The sequence below is a fragment of the Typopeltis vanoorti genome, chromosome 6, assembly GCF_054136105.1.
Source record: "Typopeltis vanoorti isolate ZY-2024b chromosome 6, IOZ_Tvanoo_1.0, whole genome shotgun sequence".
NCBI lineage: Eukaryota > Metazoa > Arthropoda > Arachnida > Uropygi > Thelyphonidae > Typopeltis > Typopeltis vanoorti.
Window position 1 is genome coordinate 105540643 of NC_143554.1, and position 26346 is coordinate 105566988.

Consider the following 26346-nt stretch of genomic DNA (forward strand, 5'->3'; position numbering starts at 1 on the left):
TACAGGTATTTACATACATTAAGATTTAATGCACTTTCATAGCAGAATTATTTTCTTGTTTTAGTGCAATATAACTTCTAAATTCAAAATATTCAGAAAACCCTGTAAAATCGAACGCAAAAAAATTTTAACAAAAAAATTAATTATGCGAGAGATTTTACAGTAAGTTCTTTGCATGGAGAGTGATTAGCAAGTGGAATGCATTGCTAAGAGTGCATTGAGCAAGGAAACTGAATGGGTTTAATGTATGGCTAGATGATATTTTTGCATGAGAGAGTATGGACCTCCTACAAAAAGTCCTCTGAATCCATGAAGGTAAGATTTTGATGATAATAATAATACTCAAACCTTGTAATCTTGGTGGCAAACTCTGAAGAAAACATTGATTAATTTAGCTAGGTAGGCATGTAGTTGGCAATGATAGAAAATAAGAACACCATGGGACAAAAGAAATTAAAGAAGCAATCCTGGATAAGAAAAAAGTACACTGAAAGTTCCTAGCACATAGGTTGTCAGATGCCCTAAATGAATAAAGAGAAAAATATAAAAGACAAAATATAATTTGGCTTTTTTGGTCAGAAAGTCGAATTCCAGAGGTTTGGAGTACAACTCTCATAGTTCCCATTTATAAAAAAGGGAATCAAGCTGAATGCAAGAATTACAGAGGAATTTCTCAAGTAAGTGTTTCAGGTTGGATTTATGCAAGCATATTCGAAAAGAGGCTGAGAAAAATTATGTAAGAGAAACTTGGAGATGAACAAGCTGGATTCAGGCCAAACAGGGATTACAAAGATCGACGTCAGATTTTCACTTTACAACAAATCATTGAGAAATCATGAATGTGGAACAAGGATTTATACTTATGCTTTGTAGATCTTGAAAAGGCATCCAGCCAGGTGTCCAGAGAAAAGCTTTTCATAACATTACACAGAGCTACACATAACATATATTTTAAGTTGTAAGTTAGCTGTTGGTATTTAAAAAAATATAGACAGATGATTTGATGTAAAATCAACTGTAAAACAAGAATGTACATTACCTCTACTCTTGTTTATCATTTATATGGATCACATTATGAAAGAAAATAGCATTAAACCTGATATTAGAATTGCAGATATCAAACTTAGCTCTTTGCTTTATGCAGATCCTATTGTACTCTTAGATACATCTAATGTAAGTCTCCACGATTCTCTAACTAAATTGAATAATAGCTGTAACAAATTTGGCATGAAAATCAGCACTAAAAAAACCAAAACTGTGAAAATAGGTTGGAACATAGAAAACTTAAGCTTTTATTATTATTATTCAGGCTCCATGGATTCAAAAGACTCATCATGGGAGGTCCGTCCTAAGAAACACAAAGTCTATCATACCACTCCTTAAACTCATTGACCGTTCTCGCTCTCACCACTCCATCAGGCAATGCATTCCATGGTTCAACCACGCGCCATGCATAGAAACCACTCCTCACCCTCTTGCTCACAGATTCCTTTCGTGACTCTTGTCGTCACTCCTTCCCGCTGTTCAGCTAAGCAAAAGAACTCCCCGGTGTCCCTGTAACCATCTCTCAACAGTTTAAAAGTCTCAATCATATCACATCTCCTTCTTCTATCCAACAAACTCTCCAGTCCCTTCCCTCACATTCCCTCAGCCGATCCTCATAACTATCATTGTACAGTCCTGTAACCATCTTTGTTATCTGCCTTTGTACCCTTTCCACAGTTAATTTATCCCCTTCAAATCCTGGGGACCAAATCTGAGAATAGTAGTCTAAGTGTGGTCTGATCTTATACAACGGAATAACTGTTTTTATCTCTGCAGGTTAGCGTCCTTCTCATTATTGCAGCAATCCTCTGTGTTACCTTCACCACCTTTGCAATATGTCCTCTAAATTTCAGGTTTCTATCAATCATCAACCCCAGATCTCTTGTCTCCCATACTTCCTCCAGTATAACTTCTCCCATAGGGTATGCAGTGTCCCATCAATGTTTCCCAAACCTCAAGACCTTACATTTTGCTGCATTAAACCGAAACCCCCATTCATTAGCCCATCTATCTAGCTTATTCAAATCCTCTTGCAGGGCTGCCGCATCAGCACTATTACTAATAACCCTTCCCAGCTTCGCATCATCCGCAAACAACTGAATATCCCCTTGCAATCCACTGACACTGTCATTGATATAAAGGTTAAACAATATAGGTCTCCCAGTACTGAGCCCTGTGGGACCCCCACTTGTAATCCTCTGCTTCCTTGAAATTGCCCCACCATACACAATTCTCTGATACCTATTGGACCCCCAATCCTGAATCCAGTTGACCAATCTGACATCCAGACCCATGTGCTGCAACTTGAATATCAGCTTATCATGTGGCACCCTGTCAAATGCCTTTGCAAAGTCTAAGAAAATTGCAGTATATGCTTGTTTAAGCTAAGGGATATTACATCCCATATAGTTTCTTAGCCGAATAAGAAACTCAAAGAGTTTCATGCCGAATATAGTAAAAACTATATATAAAGTTCGAGTATTGCCGTGAGGTGCTCTAATAAATTATTAGATATGTGAAGAGCAAAAGGCTTCAATTCGGCGACATATAACTTGTTTAAGTTAAGGGATGTTACATCCCATATAGCAATACTCGTAGTAGGGGTACAAGTTCTGTTCGCTACAAACTTGATATTAACTAGGTCTGGCTACTCACTGATGAGACCTCAATAAAGATCGAAACCGGTCTGGGTAGTTACCTTCTCTCATAATGTGAACAAAAATACAGTTCCTAGGAGCTAAGTTCACATTATGGGCAAATATCAAGAATAGTGATCAGAGCTCGCTCCACCTCTACCACGAGTTGCCCCAGCTTGCACTACCCTTTGGGATCAGTGCTGCAGTATCCAGGTATTTGCTTACGCTTGGAATCGCCGAACTTTATATATAGTTTTTACTATATTCGGCATGAAACTCTTTGAGTTTCTTATTCGGCTAAGAAACTATATGGGATGTAATATCCCTTAACTTAAACAAGTTATATGTCGCCGAATTGAAGCCTTTGGCTCTTCACATATCGTATGCAGTATATGCCTTTCCCTCATCTAATGCTCTTGTAACTTTATCATAAAAGACTAGCATATTGCTAAAACAAGAGCGCCCCTTCACAAATCCGTGTTGACTCTCACAGATTACATTACCCTCATCTGCTCAGTGCTATATACAGTCCTTCACTACTTTCTCCAAGATCTTACTAACTACTGATGACACACAAACTGGCCTATAATTAGACACTTCCAGTCTGCTACCACCCTTATGCAATGGCACTATCTTACCTTCCTTCCATTCCATGGGCACCTTTCCCGCAGCCAGACTTTCATTGAAAAGCCAGGTCAAAGGCACTGTCAGTTCTCTAGCACATTCTCTCAAAACGCGTGGCAAAATACCATCCAGTCCCACAGCTTTACTGACATCCAAAGTACTCAGTATTTGAAACACACTCTCCTCCTGTACCTCTATGTTCTCAATTAAAGAACAAGTAAAATATTTCAGCTATTTAGACACAATTTTTAGGGAAAATGGCAAATTAATTGGGAAATAGACAAGAATTAGCAATGCTGGTATGGTGGGAAGCCAGTTGAATAAATTTTATATGGAATATGAGAGAGATTAGCCTAAACACAAAACCAACAGTATGCAAGAGACTGTTCAAACCAGTTTGAAGTTATGGATCTGGGAGTTGAGTTAGAAACAAAGCACTTGACCAAAGATTAGAGACCACAGATCTGAGAGTTCTGTGAAAAATTAAGAGCTGAATGGATGAGATCTGTGACTGAATCATACTAAAAATGAAGATATTAGAAAGGAACTTGGCATTGTTAGCATTCAAGAAAGTGTGAGCAGGACTAATCTAAAATAGTATGTCACTTAAGTTAAGGGAGATAGTAAATTCCATATTATTTTACAGCCAGGTACGAAACTCGGAGATCGAAATCTAAGCATTTCATGCCGAAGAACTATTGGCGAGTCCAAGCGTAAGTCATCACTTGGGTAGTATAACACTATGGCAACCCGTGTCAAAGGTGGAGCAAACTCTGTCACTATCCTTAATATTTTCTCATAATGTAAAACACAGCTCCTAGGAGATGTATTACTGTTTTATATTATAAGGAGAGGTCACTACCCAGACCGGTTTCGACCCTTATTGAGGTCTCATCAGTGAGTATGTAGACTTGGAATATCAAGGTTTAAGTGAACCGAACTTACATCTCTACTAACGAATTGTCAGACCGGTGTACCCATATATTATTATAACTACAATAAAGAGCCAAGAGGCTATTTTTCCAGCGACATAAATTAAGTTATGGGGGATAGTAAATCCCTGTATTATTTTACAGCCTGGTACGAAACTCTGAGATCGAAATCTAAGCGTTTCATGCCGAGGAACTATCGGCGAGTCCAATTTTTTTTTTTTTTTTTTTTTTTTTTTTTTTTTTTTTTTTTTTTTTTGGACTCGCCGATAGTTCTTCAGCATGAAACTCTTAGATTTCGATCCTCAGAGTTTGGACTCGCTGATAGTTCTTCGGCATGAAACTTTTAGATTTCGACGGATTTCAATCTCAGAGTTTCGTACCAGGCTGTAAAATAATACGGGATTTACTATCCCCCCCTTAACTTAATTTATGTCGCTGGAAAAATAGCCTCTTGGCTCTTTATCGTAGTTATAATAATATATGGGTACACTGGTCTGGAAATTCGTTAGTAGGGATATATGTAAGTTTAGTTCACTTAAACCTTGATATTCCAGGTCTACCTACTCACTGATGAGACCTCAGTAAGAGTCAAAACCGGTCTGGGTAGTGACCTCTCGTCATAATCTAAAACAGTAATACATCTTCTAGGAGCTGCGTTTTACATTATGAGAAAATATTAAGGATAGTGACGGAGCTTGCTCCACCTTTGACAGGAGTTGCCATAGTGTTGTACTACCCAAGTGATGACTTATTCTTGGACTCGCCAATAGTTCTTCAGCATGAAACTCTTAGATTTCCATCTCCGAGTTTCGTATCCAGCTGTAAAATAATACGGGATTTACTATCCCCCTTTAACTTAATTTATGTCGCCGGAAAAATAACCTCTTGGCTCTTTATCAAAGTATGTCACTTAAACAGAGTGAGATGATAATGGTTAGTAAAACAGGTGTTTGATAGCAGGAAAAAAGATCCTGGAGGTCTTTTTGCTTCCTAGGTTAATTGATTCAGCTAGAACTGCCTTAGAAAACTGAAATGTTAGATTATGACTTTATGACCAAGATCTTAAAAAAGCACAGTCTTATAACCACTTATAAACTATACAAAAAGCTAGCAACCCTTATCTGCTTCCCCAAAGACTAGATATGACTTCTGGATTTACCTGAAGTGTACCAGATACCATGTATATGCAACCATTCATATGGCCAAATAGGTAGGACAGCCAACATCCACATATCAGAGCACCAGGATTACATCCATTTCCACTACTATGGCCACTCAGGATTAGCAGACCATGCCCTCAACATCCGGCACAGGATATGTCGCAAAAAGGTCACTTTACTCCACCAAAGCAAATTTAAATTTGAGAGGCTTTTCCTTGAACAACTTTAACTAGATATAGGAAATAATAATTAAATATTTTTAGTTATTATCTAGTCTACATTGTTAATTTCTTTAAACAACATGATGCTGGAGAATCGACATGTAAGCCTAAAGAGGATAGATATGATTATCTGATTGCCATTACATAATATCTTACCTGCTTCAGGGCATTGTTGTCTCTCTTTTTTTCTGTAACTTTCTATTCCTTACTATGCTTCTCTGAATGCCTCTAGTCTTTTTTGTGATTTCCACATAATCTGTCTAATAATTTGCTTTAATCTTGGGATTTCTAAATTAATTTATCTTCAACTTATCCCTACTGTAAGGATGCAGAGAGTGAAAGTGAAAGAAATGTTTATTTTGGCTGGTACAATTGATTTAGCAAGTGACAAGTGTTGTATGGAGGAAATACGTAAGTGTTGCTAGTGCATGCAAAAAAGAAGAATAAAAAAGTAAAAGTTGCAAGTCTGTTGCCATGGTATGAGGCAAGCTGAGACAGTGCACTATGGTTACAAATAAATCAGTGTGCAGATTGTTCAGGACGAATAATGAGGAATGAGTTTGAGGGAGGGAGGGAAGGAAGGATTTATATAAAGTGGACGGCTTTCATTTGAATGGATTTGGGGGTCAGAGTCTTAAGAAATTTGTTCAGTGAGAGCTGTGAAGTGCAGTCAGAGAAATGTTTAGGGGATATGCAGGTGAGTGTGGATCCAGGCAACCTAGAGGTTAATAAGTCAGAGAGTGATCACATGATGCTAAGTCCACACCAGGTTCTGAACTTTAGTGAGCTAAGCAACACAAGGTGTAAGGGGGGGGGGGGGGTTGAGGGATGAAGAGATCTTGTAGTTTATGTGTACTAATGTCAGAGAAGTATTCAAAATTAGGACAAGGAGTTTTTAACATTGGTTAGCCCAATTTGACTAAAAGTTATAGTCTGGTGGGATAGAGGCCAACAGGACAAATATGCAATTAGTTGCTGCTGTAGTCCAGGTGGTATAAAGATGAATGTAGATAATATGTATTGGCAAATTAGCAAGAGATGTAGTTGGCTAGTTTTTATGTCAGGTTAGGTTAGATTGGGAGGAGAAATGGTTACAGGGAGGGAAGGAAATAGAATTTATACAGCTGTTGAGAGATAAGTGCTTGAGGCAGCTTGTAACGGATGAGACACGAGGTTCCAGAGTGCTGGATCTGATCACGGAATCAGAAAGCTTAATGGTAACTATTCTAGCTATACAGCTTCCACTTGGGGAAAGTGAACATATAGTCTTGATCACTTGGAATTACAAAGCAGGTGATTATGGCAAGCTGAGCAGTCAGCTTTCAGAAGTACCATGGCATAAGAACTTGAAGGGAAGAGATGTAGATGGTGCATGGAAGTGGTCAAAAGTGTCTGAAGATGTATACCCAGAGTCTGAAGGCTAAATCAGGTAAGATGTAGATGGATGAATAGCATCATTAAGCATTTGTTGCAGACAAATTAAAAATTGTGGAGGGAATATAAAGAAAAAGGTGATTAGCATGCCCATGAATAATACAAGGCATGTGAAAGAAGGGTGACCTGTATGGTAATGAAAGCCAAAGCTAATTATAAGAGAAAGCTAACTGATGAGGCTAAAAATCCAAGAGTTTCTTCACTATGTAGCAAGTAAAAGAAGGAATGACTATGGAAGGACGACTTTAAAAAGTCTTCAAATGAGGCTCCAAGACAGAAATAGCAAATTACAGGCCAATCAGCATCTCAAGAGTGGTGGTGATTAATGTATTGGTGATATTGGTAAAAGACAGAATTCAGGACTTGAAGGATAAGAATATGATACTTTATAAGGGGCAACATGATTTTGTGAAGGATAGGTCTTGACTTAGTAATTTGCTTACCTTTTATAATAAAGTGACAATGGAATTGGATAAGGAAAATGGCAAATGGTAAATGAAGGTGATGCAGATATCCTGCTGGAAGGCTTAAATAGATTAGCAGTATGAGCAAAGGTGAATGGCTGCCAATTTAATGTAGCCAAGTGTAAGGTGATAGATACACTTTGTAAAAAAAGAGATCACATGCTGTGTACTTATTCATAACTGAACTGCAAAAAAGTGATAAGGGCAGGGACTTGGTGGTGACTGTGGACAGGGAGTTGAAGTTTATTGGGCACGTTACAAAGTAGCCAAAACAGCACATCACAATGCATGGTTGTTGAAGAACACACTAACAGGCAGGCAGGGATAGAGAAGTTATTGTTCCCCTATCTTCTTCTGTAGCTTTTCCCACTTAAGTAGGGTCGCTGTTTGTGGTGAGTTTCCTCCACAGCCTCCTGTCTTGGGCTGTAGCCACATCCAAGTTCTTCATCCTCGAGTCCTCCTCCACCATCTCCCTCCATCTGTTTTTTTTTTTTTTTTTTTTTTTGGCCGTCAGTGCTTCCTCCTCCCCTGCACATCCATCTGCATGACCTTTCTTTCCACATACTCTTCCTCCCTCCTCATCACATGACCAAACCATCTCAGCCATGCTTCCTGTAATCTTTGCTCCTAAGTTCGTAACTTTCACAGGTTCCCCCCTTACATAGTCATTTCTCAGACGATCCTTTCTGGTCACACCGCACATCCACCTAAGCATTTTCATCTCCACTACCTCCATCCTACTGATGTTATTTTTCCTCAGGGCCTCAGTTTCCATAGCATACATCATAGCTGGTCTCACTACTGTCGTGTAGATTTTGCCTTTTAGATTGATCGGCACCTTCTTATCGCATAGCACTCCAACCATCTCTCTCTCTCTCTCTCTCCAGTTCCTCCATCCTGCTTGTATCCTGCATCCCACTTCTTTCTCAGCCTCACCATCCTCTTTCATTGTTGAACCTAAGTATCTAAAGTCACTGACCTTCCTGATGACATTTCCTTCCAACTCCAGATCTGTCTCCTGGCTGCCATCCACTTTGCAACACATATACTCTGTCTTACTTCTGCTCAGTCTCATACCTCACTCATCCAGTTCTTTCCTCCAACTTTCCAGTTTAGCTGCCACTTCTCTTCATTCTGCATACAACACAGTCCAAGACGCGTCTTCTCTCACCTCTTCCATCACCACCTCCATCGCAATATTAAACAGGAATGGACTTAATGCTGACCCTTGATGCAAGCTAACTGTTACTGGAAAACTTTCTGTCTCTCCCAGGCAGGTTTGAACTCTTGTCTTCACATTTCTGTACATCTCCTGCACCAACCTGACATATTTCTCCAGTACCTTCTTCTCCCTCGGACACCTCCAGACTTCTTGCCTTGGCGCTCTATCATATGCTTTCTCCAGATCAATAAATACCAGATGTAGCTCCCGTTGCTTCTCTCGAAACTTTTCCATCATCTGTCATAACCCAAAGATAGCATCTGTCGTTGATCGACCAGGCATGAAGCCAAATTGCTCCTTTGCAATCTTCACCTCCTTCCTCAGTCTTCCATCGAGAACTCTCTCTCTAAGATTTTCATTGTGTGGGACATTAACTTTATTCCTCTGTAATTCTTACAGTCTTGTGCATCCCCTGTACTCTTGTAGATGGAGACAAGAGTACTTTCCCTCCATTCCTCAGGTATATTTTCCTGTTGACTAACAGGTCCCACAGCAGGTTAATTCCCTCTTCCCACAGTGCCTTCCATGCCTCCACTGGGATCCTGTCACTGTCTACCAATTGTTCCCCTATAAAAGGTTTATATATGGTCACATCTGGACTACTATGCAGAGATCTTGACATCCAGATTCCATATGATTGAGAAGTGGCAGAGAGGATCCAGAGGCACGTGATAAAGATTGTGACAGGCTATGGAATGCTCCCTGTGAAAACAGATTGGTAGTCTGTGGGCTTCAAAAAATCTAGCTGTTAGGCAAAAAGGAGAAGACATGATAGAAGCATATAAGTTATTAAAGAGTGTATTATTGGATTGACACTGAAAGGAAAGAATGAGGGGGTCACCCATGTATATTATGTAAGAGGGTGGTTAGCAAGGGTGTTAGGTCTAGAATTTTTGCTTGGAGGATGGTGAATGGGTTGCCAGAGGAGGTGATGAGTGCTTCCATCAGTGAACGAGTTTAAGGTATGATAGTTATTGTGTGAATAATAGATCTCCTGTGATGAGTATTCCAACTCTGTGTGGATACCTGTATAATAATAATATCCTCAGCCATAAAATAGACCAAATACAGTAAAAACATGGTAATCAGTGGTAAAATGCTATAAAACATGAATTTGTCTAAGAAAAAAATACAGTAAAACATGAACATTATCTTGTGGTGTGTAAGATAGGATGCCAAAGGAGTGTGTGGCTATGGCAATTAAGTGGGGTGAGAGGGTGGATGAGATGATTGTGATGGTGGGCACGAATGACTTGAGAAGCAGCGTAAATCGGGTGGCGAGAGAGCTGAAATTCTTGCTTCAGGTTGTACACAGAGAGGAAAGATTGTGTATATGTTGCCCAGGTATGATAGTGATGAACTGAGCAGAAGAGCGGTAATAATGAATAGCATAATAGCCAGAATGTGTCAGAAGAGAGAGAGAGGATTGGAATATGTGGATGCTTGGAGGGCATTTGAGGACAGAAAGGAACTGTATGCAAGAGACCACTTGCATTTGGATGAGGAAGGATGTAGGCATCTGGAGAGATTGCTGTTTTCTGAATGAGTTGGTGTGTCAATGCAGCGAAACTAGAATTCCCAGGGTGGATGGTAGCAGGGGGTTGGCCTCTTGTGGAAATGGGTGCTTGGGGAAAGGGGGACGACATCAGGTAACACTGAGTACAGTGGCGGTCTGGAGGGGATAATGATAAATCTAGAAGCAGTGACATTTTTATGCTTTATACTAATGCCAGGAGTATCCAGAATAAAGGAGAGGAATTGGTGCCACTGATAGCCTGGCCAAAGATTATTGGGATCTCTGAGATGTGGTTGACAGAAGATGATATAATAACAGGAATAGAAGTAGCAGGGTACAGCATTTTTCGGCAGGATAGGAAGGGAAAACACAGTGGTGGTGTGCTGCTTATGATAAGTGATGTCCTCTACTCTTACATCTGTAAGCTTTGGAAGGCAGTGACATTAATGGTTTTGAAATTAATGGCTTCAGTGAAATTAATGGCTTCAAAAAATCTAGCTGTTATGCAAAAAGGAGAAGACATGATAGAAGCATATAAGTTATTAAAGAGGTTTTATTGGATTGACACTGAAAGGAAAGAATGAGGGGGGGGGTCACCCATGTATATTATACATGTTGGGTTAGTCAACAGGATTCAGGATTGGCTGTCTGATGGGTATCAGAGAGTTGTGGTGTAGCCATATCAAGGAAGCAGAAGGTTACAAGTGAGGTTCCACAGGGCTCAGTACTGAGACCTGTATTGTTTAACCTTTATATCAATGACATTGTCAATGGATTACAAGGGGATATTCAGTTGTTTGCAGATGATGTAAACCTGGGCAGGGTTATTAGTAATAGTGCAGATGTGGCAACCCTTCAAGAGGATTTAAATAAACTGGACATATGGTGTGAGGTAAAGGTGGCCAAGACAGGATATTTAGTGGGGTGTTGCTGCAATCCAAGGAGCACAGAGGGTGGAGAGCAGGAATAACAATCCAATAACAATCATTCAAGAAGAATGATTGTTATTGGAGATTTTAACTACAGCAGCATAAGCCGGGAAGAGGAAAAATGCATGTAGTAATAAGGGAATGGATTTTCTAGAATTCTTGAGGGACAGATGTCTTAGGCAGCATGTAATAAAGGGAACAAGAGTTTTGGATTTGGTCATAGCATCAGAAGAGCTGATAATAACTGAGATGACATCCCCCCCCTCCCCCCACAGTTGGAGAGAGTGACCATGTGGTTTTGACTTGGAAGATGAATAGACACTCAAGAGTGTCAAAGAAAAGGGAACGTATGTGTAATTATAAGCAGGTGATTATAATAGTCTTAGATGTCAACTTGGGACAGTTCCATGGAGGGAGGAATTGGAAGGGCGAGATACCATTAGTGCTTGGGAAATTGTGAAGGAATATTTGTTAGTAGCAATAGTAAGCTGTATTCCATGAGTGAAGAAGAAAACACAGTTTGGTGTAAAGTGGATGACAAACAATATCAAACAAGAACTGCAGGTGAAAAAGAGATTATGGAAAAGATATAAGGGTTGGGGGGGGGAGAGCTGATGCATAAGGAATATAAGACTCAGGCCAGGAGAGTGACTAGTATGGTGAGGGAGGCAAAATTGAAATATGAGAAGAGATTGGCACTAAGATCCAAAGAAAATCCTAGGGAATTTTTTAGCTATGTGGCCAGTAGGAGGAGGAGGAGAAATGATTGTGGAAGAAAAACATTGTTGGATAAAAATGGGAATAGAGTGACTGATGCAGAGGACATAGTGGAGTTGTTCAGTGAACACTTTATTGGAGTATTTCATCCTGGAGAAATAGGTTTTAATACTAGAGGGATAGGGCAGGTTCAAGATTTAGAGGTGCAAGAGGAGAGTGTATTCCAAATACTGAATACTCTGAATGTCAGTAAAGCTGGGGGACTGGATGGTTTTGCACCATGGGTTTTGAGAGAATGTGCTAAAGAACTGACAGTTCTGTTGACCTGGCTTTTCAAGAAAAGTCTGACTATGGGAAGGGTATCCAAGGAATGGAAGGAAGGTAAGATAGTGCCATTGCATAAAGGGCAGTAGCAGACCGGAAGTGTCTAATTATAGACCAGTTTGTGCATCATCAGTAGTTAAGGTCTTGGAGAAATTAGTGAGGGACCAGATATAGCATTGGGCAGGTGAGAGTAATGTTAGCTGTGAGAATCAACATGGATTTGTTAAGAGGTGCTCTTGCTTTAGTAATATAATTGCCTTTTATAATAAAGTGACAAGAGCAGTTGATGAGGGAAAGGCATATACTGCCTTTTTTGGATTTTGCAAAGGCATTTGATAGGGTACCACATGATAAGCTGATACTTTTATTATTATTATTTGACACCTCCAGGGAGTCCAAAGACTCATCAAGGGAGAGTGTGCCAACAGCATCGAATGATTGGTCTCCTTCCAACTATTAACCGTGCTCAAACTTACTTAACTGGGCCATTAGTTGCAGAGGCTCTGCCAATCGACCAACCTTTGCCGGCTGCAGCACATGGGTTTAGATGTCGGGTTAGTCAACAGGATTCAGGATTGGCTGTCTGATAGGTATCAGAGAGTTGTGTATGGTGTGGCAATATCAAGGAGGCAGAAGGTTACAAGTGAGGTTCCACAGGGCTCAGTACTGGGACCTGTATTGTTTAACCTTTATATCAATGACATTTTCAGTGGATTACAAGGGGATATTCAGTTGTTTGCAGATGATGTAAACCCGGGCAGGGTTATTAGTAATAGTGCAGATGTAGCAGCCTTTCAAGAGGATTTAAATAAAAACTGTTGGCTTAATGCAGCAAAATGTAAAGTCTTGAAGTTTGGGATACATCGATGGGAGGTTGTATATTCAATTGGAGGAACTGTACTGGAGGAAGTAGGGAGACAAGAGATCGGGGGTTGGGGGGGGGGAATTGATAGATACCTGAAATTCAGGGAACATATTGCAAAGATGGTGAAGGTAACTCAGAGGATTGCTACAATACTGAGAAGAATGCTGACCTACAGAGATAAAAGAGTTGTCACTCCATAGTATAAAGCCCTGATCAGACCACACTTGCACTATTATTCTCAAATTTGGTCCCCAGGATTTGAAGGGTGGAAAATTTAGTGTGGAAAGTGTACAGAGGCAGATAACAAAGATGGTTTCAGGACTATACAGTGGGAAGGAGCGATGACAAGGGGCCATCCATGGAAGTTACAAAAGGAAGCTGTGAGCAAGAGGGTGAGGAGTGGTTTCTTTGCGTGGAGGGTGGTTGAACCGTGGAATGCATCACCTGATAGGGTGGTGAGAGCAAGAACAATCAATGAGTTCAAGAAGTGGTATGATAGACTTTGCTTCCTAGGAAACAAAGCCGATGAGTCTCTTGACTCCATGGAGACCTGAATAATAATATATAATAATAATTTATTGTTTGTTTCAAGAGAAAACAACATGAAACTACTAGCAGCACTTATTTTTAAGAGCTGAAGAAATTTGATGTAACTATGTGCTTTTTAAATATGCTTTTTTATTAATTTTTTTATTTTAATACGAGAAGTCGTCAACAATGTTCACATAATGACTAAATGAATTATATATTCAAATCTTTTTCAGAGAAACTATATTCAGTACATCCTGATTATGTTTTACCATATGCCATTCATCTCTTAGCCCATCACCCTTCATTTAAAAAATCAGATGATGTGAAGTGTCTTACCAAGTTGAAAGAGTAAGTTTTTGCCTGATGAAATTAATGTTTCATTAATATTGGTAATGAACATATGATGGCAAAATAAAATAAAAATAGTGAGTAAATTAAGTAATACAAGGTATTAAGTAAATTAAAAGATGACAAAAATACTTTTAAATTTATCCTTATCAAATGATTTATCCATGCAGTGGGAATAGATCTTTACACCACTATTTCTTACAATGTAAACTGTAACAAGAACTTTTTTTCCATATTACTTGGCACATTTTAGAAATATAAAATTCCATTATACTCGTTGTTATAAATCACACACTGAAAAACCTTGTTCCTAACTTACTGCTACTATAATATTGTAGTAGTAGTCTATTTAAAATCTCATAGTACATATTTCTCATTTTATCATCTTAGCATCAAAAAAAAAAAAACTTTTGCTGTACTTGTTTCAGATAACATCAGGATTTCAGCAAAAACAGAAATCTGTTCTTGCTGAATCCAAAGCTGTGAGCAGTTTGGTTAGCACTCTTTGAGAGTTATCATTCCAATGGCAACCAGAGGCGTAGTGAGGCTATGGCCAATGTGGCCCTGGCCATAGGTGCCAATTTTACATAGGTGCAAAAATTGAGATTTTTAAAGTTTTTTTTTAGAACGGCACAATTTTCTTTCCTGGCCATAGGCGCCAAAATTCCTCACGACATCGTTGATGGCAACTACAGCTTTTTTATATATTTTATATAAATTCATTGTGTAGATTGATTTTTGAATGTGGATGAATGAGCAGAGGAGCATATACCACATCAGAGACTATTGTTGTTTTGAAGCATGGCTAGAGCTTGCTTCTTTCCCTTCCAGGATAGACATTTTCAACCATTATGCCTTATACATGACTGAAATCCACAGCCTTTGCATTAAACAAGCACTGACTTTTACCAAGCGAGCTGCCAAGGCAAGCATAAATACATTATGATACGTATTTTCATAATTTGTTGCATAAAATTTAATTAGCCTGTAGTTCAGTTTTCTTGAACATTATCTCTTAAAGGCTAACAGCATTGTGTAATTTCTATGAAATATAACCATCTATCTGTTGTTTTTTTTTATGTTTAATAATGTATTATTTGTTGATTTTTTTGTTTGTTAACTTTTGCTACCATTAATTAGTGGTGTCATCCCCTTCTTCATACCTAGTTAACAGAACCTCATAACCTCTTATATTGGCCTAGGCAATCTTTTATCTAATAGTGTTTACTGTGATTCATATGAAAGTCCAGTACTCTGTATACTTGAGCATAGGTATAAAATTCAAGGGAGCAATGGAAAGTTGAAGGAGAGAAGAAGAGGAAATAGATTAAACTAAAGGGAATAAAGCACCTCTGTAGTGAGAATGTGTTTCAATAAGGAAATACTGTTAGTAGGTATATTTAAATAAATTGTAATACTAGAATAAACTGGAGTAAAATATTATTTTATTAGTATAATTTTCACCTAAATATCAAATACATCTTTAGTACAAAGCTGATAGGACACAATAACTGACAATTCCAAAAGGCACCACCTAAATAGCTAATGTAAGATAACTAAAAAAAGTCATTAAATTTCCTAACTTATTAAAAATAAGTTAGGAAATTTAATGACACATAAATTAAAAAGAAAGTTAGGAAAGCTTAGCTGATTTAAAAAGTACAATCTCCCCCAAAGGGGATAGACGTAGACCATCAGATCTGTTTTTTTATTTTATTTATTTATTTATATATTTTTTTAATTAGGAAATTTAATGACTTTTTTTAGTTATCATACATTAGCTACTTATGTGGCACCTTTTTTGGAATTGTCAGTTATTGTTCAATTAGCTTTGTACTGAAGATGCCTTTGATACTTAGCCAAAAATTATACTAATAAAATATTTTACATAAGTTTATTCCAGTATTATAATTTATTTAAAATTGAGAATAATTTTTCAGATGATGTGCAGGATATTCAAAAGAAAAATGTGTACTAAAATGTTCAAAACAATCAAATTTTAAACTTTCTCTGATGTGAAGTGTTGAGTCAGATAGGTAAAATATAAATTAAAATTTATAAAAGAACTGTTGATGAAAACTGTATAATATACTTTAATTTATGCTAACTAACATTTTTTAGATATTGCAAGAGTATAATTTTTCTTTATTGCACAAAAGGAAAAGTGATATCTAATATGTGTATTAGATATCACTGCGGACAGAAATGTGCTCATAATATATATCCGCATTAATTCTTTCTGATAGCATTTCTATCAGAAAGGTAAACTATTGTTTTCTTTTTCCATCATAAACTGGATTCTTGGATGTAGGCTGTTGAGGTGACTGAGGAAGGAGTCAAATGTGTCTGGGCCATGAGGCCAAATAGAGAACACATCATCATCTACATATCTTAGTTAGATAGAAGGTTTGAGAGGGGCAGAGTCTATGGCTCGTTTTTTAAAATTTTCCATATACAAATTGGTGAGGGGAGGGTGAAACACGAGCCATAGACTCAGCCCCTCTCAACCCTTCTATCTGGCTAAGATATGTAGATGATGTGTTCTCTATTTGGCCTTATGGCCCAGACACATTAGACTCCTTCCTCAGTCACCTCAACTGCCTACATCTAAGAATCCAGTTTATGATGGAAAAAGAAAAGAACAATATTTTACCCTTACTAATGGTACACTTTCTTTCACTGAATATAGAACACCTACACACATACAGGCAGATACATTCACAAACTCTCCAACCACCACCCTGCTCAACAATATGGCATTATTAAAACTCTAACTAAGAGAGTTTTAATAATGCCATATTGTTGAGTGGGGTAGTGGTTTGGCCTTGGAACTCTGTTTGCGATGCCATGAACATTGAACTCAGAAAGATATCTGAACATTAAAATACAAATTTATTTATTACTGACCATTACAAAAAACAAACTACATTAGAGCCTACCAGTTTCTCCAGCAAACTGTCTGGCTTTTTCAAGGCATTTACGGAGACATAAAAACTAGTAAACGCAAATTGAAAGGAACATAAAAAACTTGTAAACCAACTAGTAGCTAAGGTTACACGTTCGCATGACAGGTAGGATTTATTGTTCTTATTCATTATCACGCATGCGTGTTTGTTGTAAACGAGTAATGTGATTACTGGCTAGCTGTAGTTCAGATTGATTTAGAGAGAGGATCAGGTTTTTCCACGAACTGTTTAGGATTACACCCTGATTTCTGTTGAGATTTGCACCGGTTATTAACACTATTGTGGCTTCCTTGAATAAACGATGTCTGTAGTCATCATCCAGATATGGCATGGAGTTGTTTTGCCACTCTATCGTGTGGTTAGATGTACAGAAATCATGTGCTAAGCCAGAAGAGATACTTCTGTTGTGGTTTACATCACCAACATTTTCTTTTTTGTCTGATTTCTAAACTCCGTGAAGTTTGTTCGATGAAGGCAAGACCACAGGAACAAGGAATGTAATATACTCGTGGATATTTGTAGAAAGGCACCTTATCTTTTGCGGATCCTAAAACTTGTCTGATGCTGGTGGTTGGTTTGAAGACCACTCTGATGGTGTGGGCTCTTAGTATTCTGGCTATTTGATAAGAAATTGACTTGATGAAAGGGATCACTACAGTAGAAATGTGCTGAGAGCGTGATTCTTCTTGTCTGGGGGTTGTCACTGTATAGATATTTTTTGATGATGTTTTGAGGATATCCATTTTGTGATAATGTGTTCGCTATTAGTGTGAGTTCAGTCTGTGTATCCTCCTCTTTTGATATAAACTTTCTGGCCCTATATTTCAACATGTGGATAATGCTCAGTTTGTGTGTCCTGTGATGGTTTGAAGTATAATGAAGATATCTTCCAGTATCTGTGGGCTTTCTGTAAATAGATAATTTGACACTATTTGATTGTTTCTTAATCAAGATGTCTAAAAATACAGTCGGTTGTTGTTTTCCACTTCCAGAGTGAATTTTATCTTGTTATGTATTCAGTTGATTTTATCCACAAACGATTTTAGGTTTTCTAAGCTGTCTTGCTATATAATGAAGATATCTCCACCATATAGATGGTCTAGGGGAGATTGTGGAGAGAATTTCTTTTTCATGTTTTTCCATGGTCTGCACAAGATGGTGATAGTGGGCTTCCCATTGCTAGGCCTTCTAATTGTTGGTATATGGTGTTGTTAACCTTGAAGAAATTAGATTGAAGGCAGTGTCTAAAAATCTATGTGATGTTTAGAGGAAAGAGATCTTGGATGATGTTTATTACCTCTTCTACTGGTACATTGGTGAAAAGGGATACAACATCTAGATTGGCTAGCATGTCTGTTGGTGCAATCTTAATGGCTTGGAGTTTATTTACAAAATGTTGACTATTCTTGATATACCTCACAAGAAAAAATATTATCATTCCTAGCTTTCATGAGACTAATAAACCTGATGAAAGGCATGGTCTTGCAATCTACCCAAAAGCATCTCTGGACCTCTGAGACACTCACAAAATGACTTTTTTCATTAGCATCCATCTGCACAACTCCACAAACTACAATGTATATAAGCCTCATCCACTCTACTGGCTGAGCCTTGCACTTCCTCAGTCAGCCCATCCTGGCATCATCAGAGACTGGTGTTGTTTTGAAGCATGTATTTTGAAGCTCACAGAATTTCAGCTCATTAATTATGTTATTGGGAGGGGTAGGGGAATGTTAACAAACATCCTCCAACTCCTCTATGACAAGCAACCTAGAACCTTCAAATCTGGGAGATGGGGGTTCAGAGACAACCTCTGACCTCTGCTTTACCACCACTGATACAGAAGGAATCCCCCCCCCTCATCCAATCAAGTACTGTCTCCTTTTCCCTACAGCCAGGAGACTCCGCTTAATTACAATAATCTCTAGAATAACTAGCTTCCCAAATACCCTGATGGAATCTCAGAAAGGCAAACTGACCAAAATTTGCTGAATTCTTTGAAAACATCAACATAATTCCACCTATTGTTGCTAACTATGAAAGATTCCCTAAACTCCTCATAACATCTGGCAAAAGACAGATCCCTCCAGAAGATTCTGAAAGACCTACACATACTATTCAACCTAAAGTAGTATTCTTCTGACAGAATATGAACAACAGAACCATCCAAACACTGCTTCTTGTATGAAACAGGGTCTGGATGGTTCCATGTATGAAGGAGTAAAGCTCAAGTTCATTTCACTGCATAACATAAACAATCACTGCTTATCTTAAGCCAGTTTATAATAAACTATATGACATAGCCAACTGTCATACAAGGCTGAATGCACCGGTTCTTGTCCGATCAACGAAGTTAAGCGGCGTTTGGCCCGGTCAGTACTTGGGAGGATGACCACCTGGGAACACCAGATGCAGTTGGCTATCATTTGGTATTTGCAGTTGGTATTTGGTTCTCAATCAGGCGCCTCTGTAGTGCAATTCGAAGAATGACGGTGCGTTGTGCCATTCGATTGGAAAAGGCCTAAGTTCGATTCTCATCATGAAGGGAGGAATCTTTATATGGACTATTTTTTAAATTAAGGGGATATTAAATCCCACATTGTTTTAAAACCGAATAAGAAACTCAAAGATTGGAATCAGAGAGTTTCATGCCGAATATAGTAAACTATAAAAGTATTGGTGATTACTAGCATGAGCTAATGCAAGTGATCCTAGCACATAGTACAATACCAGGCAACTCGCAGCAAAGGTGGTAAAGTTCTGATCGCTATTCTTAGGTATTTTCCATAATGTAAAAACACATTTCCTAGGAAATTTATGCTGTTATTACATTATGGTGGGAGGTCACTACCCAGACCGGTTTCAGCCTTTTTTGAGGCTTCATCAGTGAGTAGCTAGACCAAATTAATACCAAAGGGTATGGCGAAAAGAACTTATATACTCTGCTATACGAGTTGTCAAACAGGTGCGCCCATTAAGTTACTTAAATATAAAGAGCCAATAGGCTTCATTTCGGCGATATAAACATTATTTAAATTAAGGGGATATTAAATCCCACATTGTTTTAAAACCGAATAAGAAACTCAAAGATTGGAATCAGAGAGTTTCAATATCCCCTTAATTTAAATAATGTTTATATCGCCGAAATGAAGTCTATTGGCTCTTTATATTTAAGAAACTTAATGGGTGCACCTGTTTGACAACTCGTATAGCAGAGTATATAAGTTCCTTTTGCTATACCCTTAGGTATTAATTTGGTCTAGCTACTCACTGATGAAGCCTCAAAAAAGGCTGAAACCGGTCTGGGTAGTGACCTCCCACCATAATGTAATAACAGCATACATTTCCTAGGAAATGTGTTTTTACATTATGGAAAATACCTAAGAATAGCGATCAGAACTTTACCACCTTTGCTGCGAGTTGCCCGGTATTGTACTACGTACTAGGATCACTTGCATTAGCTCACGCTAGTAATCGCCAATACTTTTATAGTTTACTATATTCGGCATGAAAGTCTCTGATTCCAGTCTTTGAGTTTCTTATTCGGTTTTAAAACAATGTCGGATTTAATATCCCCTTAATTTAAATAATGTTTATATCGCCGAAATGAAGCCTATTGGCTATTTATATTTAAGTAACTTTATATGGACTTTTTCAATCGAAGGTGAGTTTGCCGATTTCATATGGAGGTAGCAGGATTTTTTCGCCCTGAAACTTGGGTTTTTCATCCCACATACAGACAAATCGGCCCTTCAGAACACATGCAATTTACAGACAAAAAATACTAGCTGTGGTGGGCAGTAGATGGCGCTGGTGTAGATGATTGGTAGTAGAGGATCGGTATAGTGGTGGAGACATCCAGCGATCAGTCTTCGGACTCCTTGGAGGTGTCATGAATAATAATAATAATCTGCTTTGTTACAGCCTATGAGTTAATTACAGAAAATCCAAAGGTACACAGTTGTATGGAGTCATCTTGGCCATGCAATTTCATATTAGCAATCATAATTTGATTGCTTTCTTCTGCACAGCTCAAAGGAATTTGAGCTGTGCAGAAGAAAGTGATTTTTAATCGGTGAATAGTCCGCTTTTTTCCCCGTTTTTCTACGTTTTTGAGTGCTAAATTGTTTCTCTGAATACGAGTGTACTTCAGTGGTTGTTTTTTGGAAGTTAGTTGCTGTCGCGATATAATATATTTTGGTACCGTCGGAATCAAACGCGTAATGGTGGAAGACAAAACGAAGCTAAGTTACTGTATTTAGTTATATTTCATTTTATTTAATTATATTTAGTACTTAAATGTTCTGATGTTTGTACTTTTTTTCCTCTTATTTATTAATTGAATAATTATTAAAGATTAGGGTATAATTTGACAAAACACGTCACAGATAATAATGGCACCTGTGCGAAGGAAAATGGCGGCCAGTAATGAAGGTTCGCCATCGTTATCAAAGAACGGTAGCATAAAAGAAATGAGTCAGTGTACTAGCTGTGAAATGTACGCTTTGCGGAGTGCAGTCGGAGTGTGGTTAGATGATAATAAAGGATTGAATGTGTGTAGAAAATGTAGGGAGAATGCGGAATTGAAGTGTATTTCGGATCGTGAGTGTGATATTTTTGTCAACCTTCAGAATGAAGGAAACAGGGATATGACAGGAAACGGCAAGGTTGTACATGAAAATTGTGAGAGTGTGAATGTAGAAAGTGTGAATGATAGTATAAATGGTTTCTCAGAGAACAAAAAAGATGAGATAGATGCATTGAGTGAGATCGCGTTGTTGAATAGTGCGATAGAAAGAGCAAAACAGCAGCTAGAGTGCATGAACAAAAGTAGACTGAATGAACCAACCAATAATAAAAGGTATGACAGGAAAAATAGACGTATGAATGTGAACATGAACAAAATGAAGGATAGAGTGCTGTATGGAGACTCGTTAGTACGAGGTGTGTTAGTAGAGGATTTGACAAAATCGTACCAACCTGGTGCGACCATAAAGGACGTAACTGCGTCTATTAGAGAGCAAAAGGAAAGGGTGAAAGAAATGATTGTTGTGGCAGGTACGAATGATTTGAAAGGAGATAAAATGGAAATGATAGAAGACCTGAATGAATTGTTTGAGGTAGCAAAAGAAAAGAGTGAGAGAGTTAGAATGATTAGTCTTTTGCCACGGTATGACAGTGAAATGTTTAAAAGGAGGGCTATAATTGCAAATGACTTTATGCGTGGGTTATGTATGACGAGTGGTGTGGAATTTGTGGATGTGTGGAGTGAGTTTGATGGGCGAAAGGATCTATATAAGATGGATGGCTTGCATTTGAATGGTTACGGTGTAAGAAGACTTGAGAAAGTGTTGCTGAATGTAGTGGATGTGCAAATTCAGGGAAACTAGATTTGTTAGGGGGGGGTAGAGATACAGTCCTTATAGAGGCAGTTGAATGTAAGAATGAATATAATATGCCAGAGCAAATAAGGACAACAAATCTGAGTGGGATAGTTAATATAAGGCATCAAGGTAGGGTTGGGGCTAATGGGGGTCTTAAATTCATGTACACTAATACTAGGAGTATTAGGAACAAGATGGAAGAGTTTTTGGCCATGGTTGGCATTTCCAGACCACAGGTTATACGTATTAGTGAAACATGGCTGACTGTAGATGATATAACTAGTGGGATTGAATGTGATGGGTATAGTATGTTCAGGAATGACAGAGAGAATAAAATGGGGGGAGGAGTATTGTTGATGATAGCTGATGAGCTCCAGCCAAGGAGAATAGAAGTTGAATTGCAGGATAGAGAAAAGAGCACATTTGAGGCCATTTGGTGTGAGATTGTGGCTAGCAGAACTAAATATACAATTGGGTGCTTCTATAGACCAGGTGATGGAAAAGATGGTGGTGACAGTATGCACAAGCAAATAGAAGAAATGGGTGGAAGGAGGGTGATTATTATGGGAGATTTCAACTATGGTCGCATTGATTGGAGTGAGGAGAGGACACATGGGAGGAAGGAACTGGATTTTATGCGGTTATTAAGGGATAACTATCTGCGACAGCATGTAATGGAAAATACTAGGGGTCAGAGAGTGCTTGACCTAGTAATTACATCTGAGGATTTGGCTGTAACAAATATGACCACATTGCCACCAATCGGTGAGAGTGATCATAGGGTCTTAACTTGGGAGGTGGCTAAAGGTGTAGAATTTTCAATTAAGACAGGGTACATGTGGAATTATCGGGCTGGAAAGTATGACAAGCTTAGGAGTTTGATTGGTTCAGTGCCATGGCATGTACAACTGCAAGGACTAGAAATTGATAGTGCATGGGAGGTAGTTAAGAAGTGCTTGCATGAAGCAATGGCTGACTGTATACCTAGAGTCCGAATAATAAATCAAGTAGGGGTTAAATGGATGAATAACACCATTAAGCTTGAGTTGCAAAAAAAGAAACAACTATGGAGGGAATTTAAGAAGGGTGACCGGCAGGCACATGAACGGTATAAAGCACAGGCCAGAAGGGTGACGAGTGTGGTAAGAAAAGCAAAAAAGGATTACGAAAGAACATTGGCCATGCAGGCTAAAGAGAATCCTAAACAGTTTTTTAGATATGTAGCAAGTAAAAGGAAAAATGTACATGGCCGATTGATTTTAAAGAATGCCGATGGTAGGGAGGTAACTGAATCAGTTGAGATAGTTGAGTTACTGAGTGAGCACTTTGCAAAAGTATATCATCCAGGTGGTGACATTGCAGAAACGAATAAACCAGTAGATTATACGGGAATTGTGGTTAATGAAGTGGAGGTGAGTAGTCTATTGCATAACCTCAATGTCAATACATCTGTGGGATTGGATGGTATACCAGCTCGTGTTGTACGAGAAGCAGCTAAAGAATTGTCCGTACCCTTGACCATTTTGTTTAATTTGAGTCTCGGGTCTGGGTTAGTCCCGAGCGGGTGGAAAGAGGGGAAAATAGTTCCTCTGCATAAAGGTGGTTCCAAGACTGCTGTAGTAAATTACCGACCGATTAGCATATCAGGAATCATTGTCAAGGTCTTAGAGAAAATAGTCAAGAGGAAAATACAAGATTGGATAGAAGAAAATGGGATACTGTATCGGGAACAGCATGGTTTTGTGAAGGGTAGGTCATGCCTCAGTAACTTGCTCACGTATTATAACACAGTGACGGCTGAACTGGATAAGGGTAATGGGTTTACGGTGATTCTACTGGACCTTGCCAAGGCCTTTGACAGGATTCCACATGGAATTCTAATCAGTAAATTGCAGCATATGGGAATGGACATAGGGTTGGTGAGATGGATAGGAGGGTGGTTTACTCGGGAGTAGAGTCCACAAGACGGCCTGTGACTAGTGGTGTGCCACAAGGATCTGTTCTTGGACCACTGCTGTTTAATTTGTTCATAAATGATATAGGAAATGATCTGAGAGGAACAGTTCATTTGTTTGCGGATGATGCGAAGTTGGGTAGGGCAATAGTGAATGCAGATGACGTCAAAATTTTGCAGGATGATTTGGATAGATTGGAGGTCTGGGCTAAGGAGAATGGATGTCAGTTTAATGTGGCAAAATGTAAGGTTATGCATTTTGGGGTGAAAAGATTGGCGGCAGTTTACTGCATTGGTGGAACCGTGTTCCAGGAAATTGATGAGGCACGAGATTTAGGAGTGTTGGTAGATAAGGAATTGAAATTTAGGGGACACATTGCAAAAGTGACCAAAACAGCTCATCAAATCACTTGGTTGCTGAAGAATACGATGACAAGCAGAGACAAGCAGGTTATTGTTCCTCTGTATCGAGCCTTGATAAGACCCCATCTAGACTACTGTGCTCAGATTTGGTCACCTAGGTTTCTTCTTGATGGGGAGGAGGTGGAGAGGATCCAGAGGCGAGTGACCAAGATGATAGCAGGTCTGTGGAATGAACCGTATGAGAACAGGTTGAGGATTTGTGGGTTGCAAAAATTGGTTGATAGGCGGAGGAGGGGAGATATGATTGAGACATTCAAATTACTGAAGGGTTTCTATAAAATTAATTCAGAACATATTTTTGAGAACAGGGCTGGTTGTGGGAGGACTAGGGGACATCCATGGAAACTGGGCAAAAGTGTGGTTAGTAAAGGTGTTAGAGCTGGGTTCTTTACTTTTAGAGTAGTGAATGAGTGGAATGCGCTCCCTGAGTCTGTGGTGGATGCTGTGACAGTGAATGAGTTTAAGGCGAGGTATGATAGATACTGTATGAATGTCAAATAGTTGTGATGAATATGATTGGGGCCTCCCTCGATGAGTCCAATGACTCCCTGGAGTTGCCCGTAATAATAGTAATAATAATGTAATGTTATACATAGAATGGTGTGATTCAAGCAGTGATGACTTTTAGGGGATTTTTCTATGCATATGCTTAGTTACAAAAGCGATGCACTTCACTGTTGCCATAGTAACAGTGAAGTGCATTGTGTTAGCAGGAAGAAGTTCTGAAGGTAGCAGGAATTAATATCCTGGTACCTTCGGAAGCAATACTGCCTGTAGTATATTTCTTCACTTCCAAGATAACCTGAAAAAGAGTATAGAACAAATGCTGTCAATAGGAAAATAAAGGTTCATCTAAATTTACAAAAAAGCAGAACATTTATCCTGCTGGGTGAACTGCCACGGGCATCTTTCCTCTTCCCTACTCTGTCCAATCTGTATACAAGTGACATTCCTCCAACAACCAGTTGAAAGTTTATCTATGCTAATAACATAGCAATCACCACCCAAGATGATATACTTCCAAGATCTCAAGGAAGCATTCAGCAAAGATCTGAGCTCACGCAAAACTATTTAGAAACTTGGATATTATCTCCTTACCCCCAACAAACTGTCGTTTCATCTTTCCACCTAAATAACCAAAGGCTCACAGAAAAACTAAAAATAAACTTCTGCAGCAGTAATTGAAACTAACAGTTGCTTTCATGGTAGCACATTGATCAAAGCTTCACATACTGACAGCTTTCGGGAAAAAACTAAGTTAATGAAAAGTGTTAGAGACCAATATCACAAACAAGCTCAAAGGCACAATTTGGGATTGTAATGCTTCAATTCTTATAACAACAGCCCTGGCTGTAGTCTTCCCAGTGGCAAAGTATTGCTCAGTTTGGAGTTGAAATCACCAAATAATTCCTGCTAATAATCCTCCCCCAAGTCCTGCTATGCTGCCTCACAGTGGTGGTTGGGGGGGGGGGGCCTGGGCAGGATGGGCAAAGCACGTCAGGAGTATCATTACTCCTGGTAGGGCCTCCCAAGGCATGAAGGCCATCCCACTATTCCATCCCAGCTAAATGCTAGCAGGCGAAGACACAAGAGGAGATTGGCACCATCTGTCTTAATTTACTCCCGTTAGACATTCATGGCGAAGGATTTA

The 26346-nt window shown here is 38.8% G+C and overlaps 1 protein-coding gene and 1 pseudogene across 1 annotated transcript in view; both read left to right on the forward strand.

Annotated features, from left to right (window-relative positions):
- LOC150105771 (sister chromatid cohesion protein PDS5 homolog B-like) overlaps window positions 1-26346 on the forward strand; it is a 699562-nt gene that overhangs the window by 618394 nt on the left and 54822 nt on the right. The window contains exon 23 of the mRNA XM_090394553.1: window positions 13854-13968. Within this exon, the coding sequence (XP_090250679.1) occupies window positions 13854-13968 (115 nt within the window). The remainder of the gene's footprint in view (window positions 1-13853; window positions 13969-26346) is intronic.
- On the forward strand, window positions 19237-19355 carry LOC150105773 (5S ribosomal RNA; annotated as a pseudogene).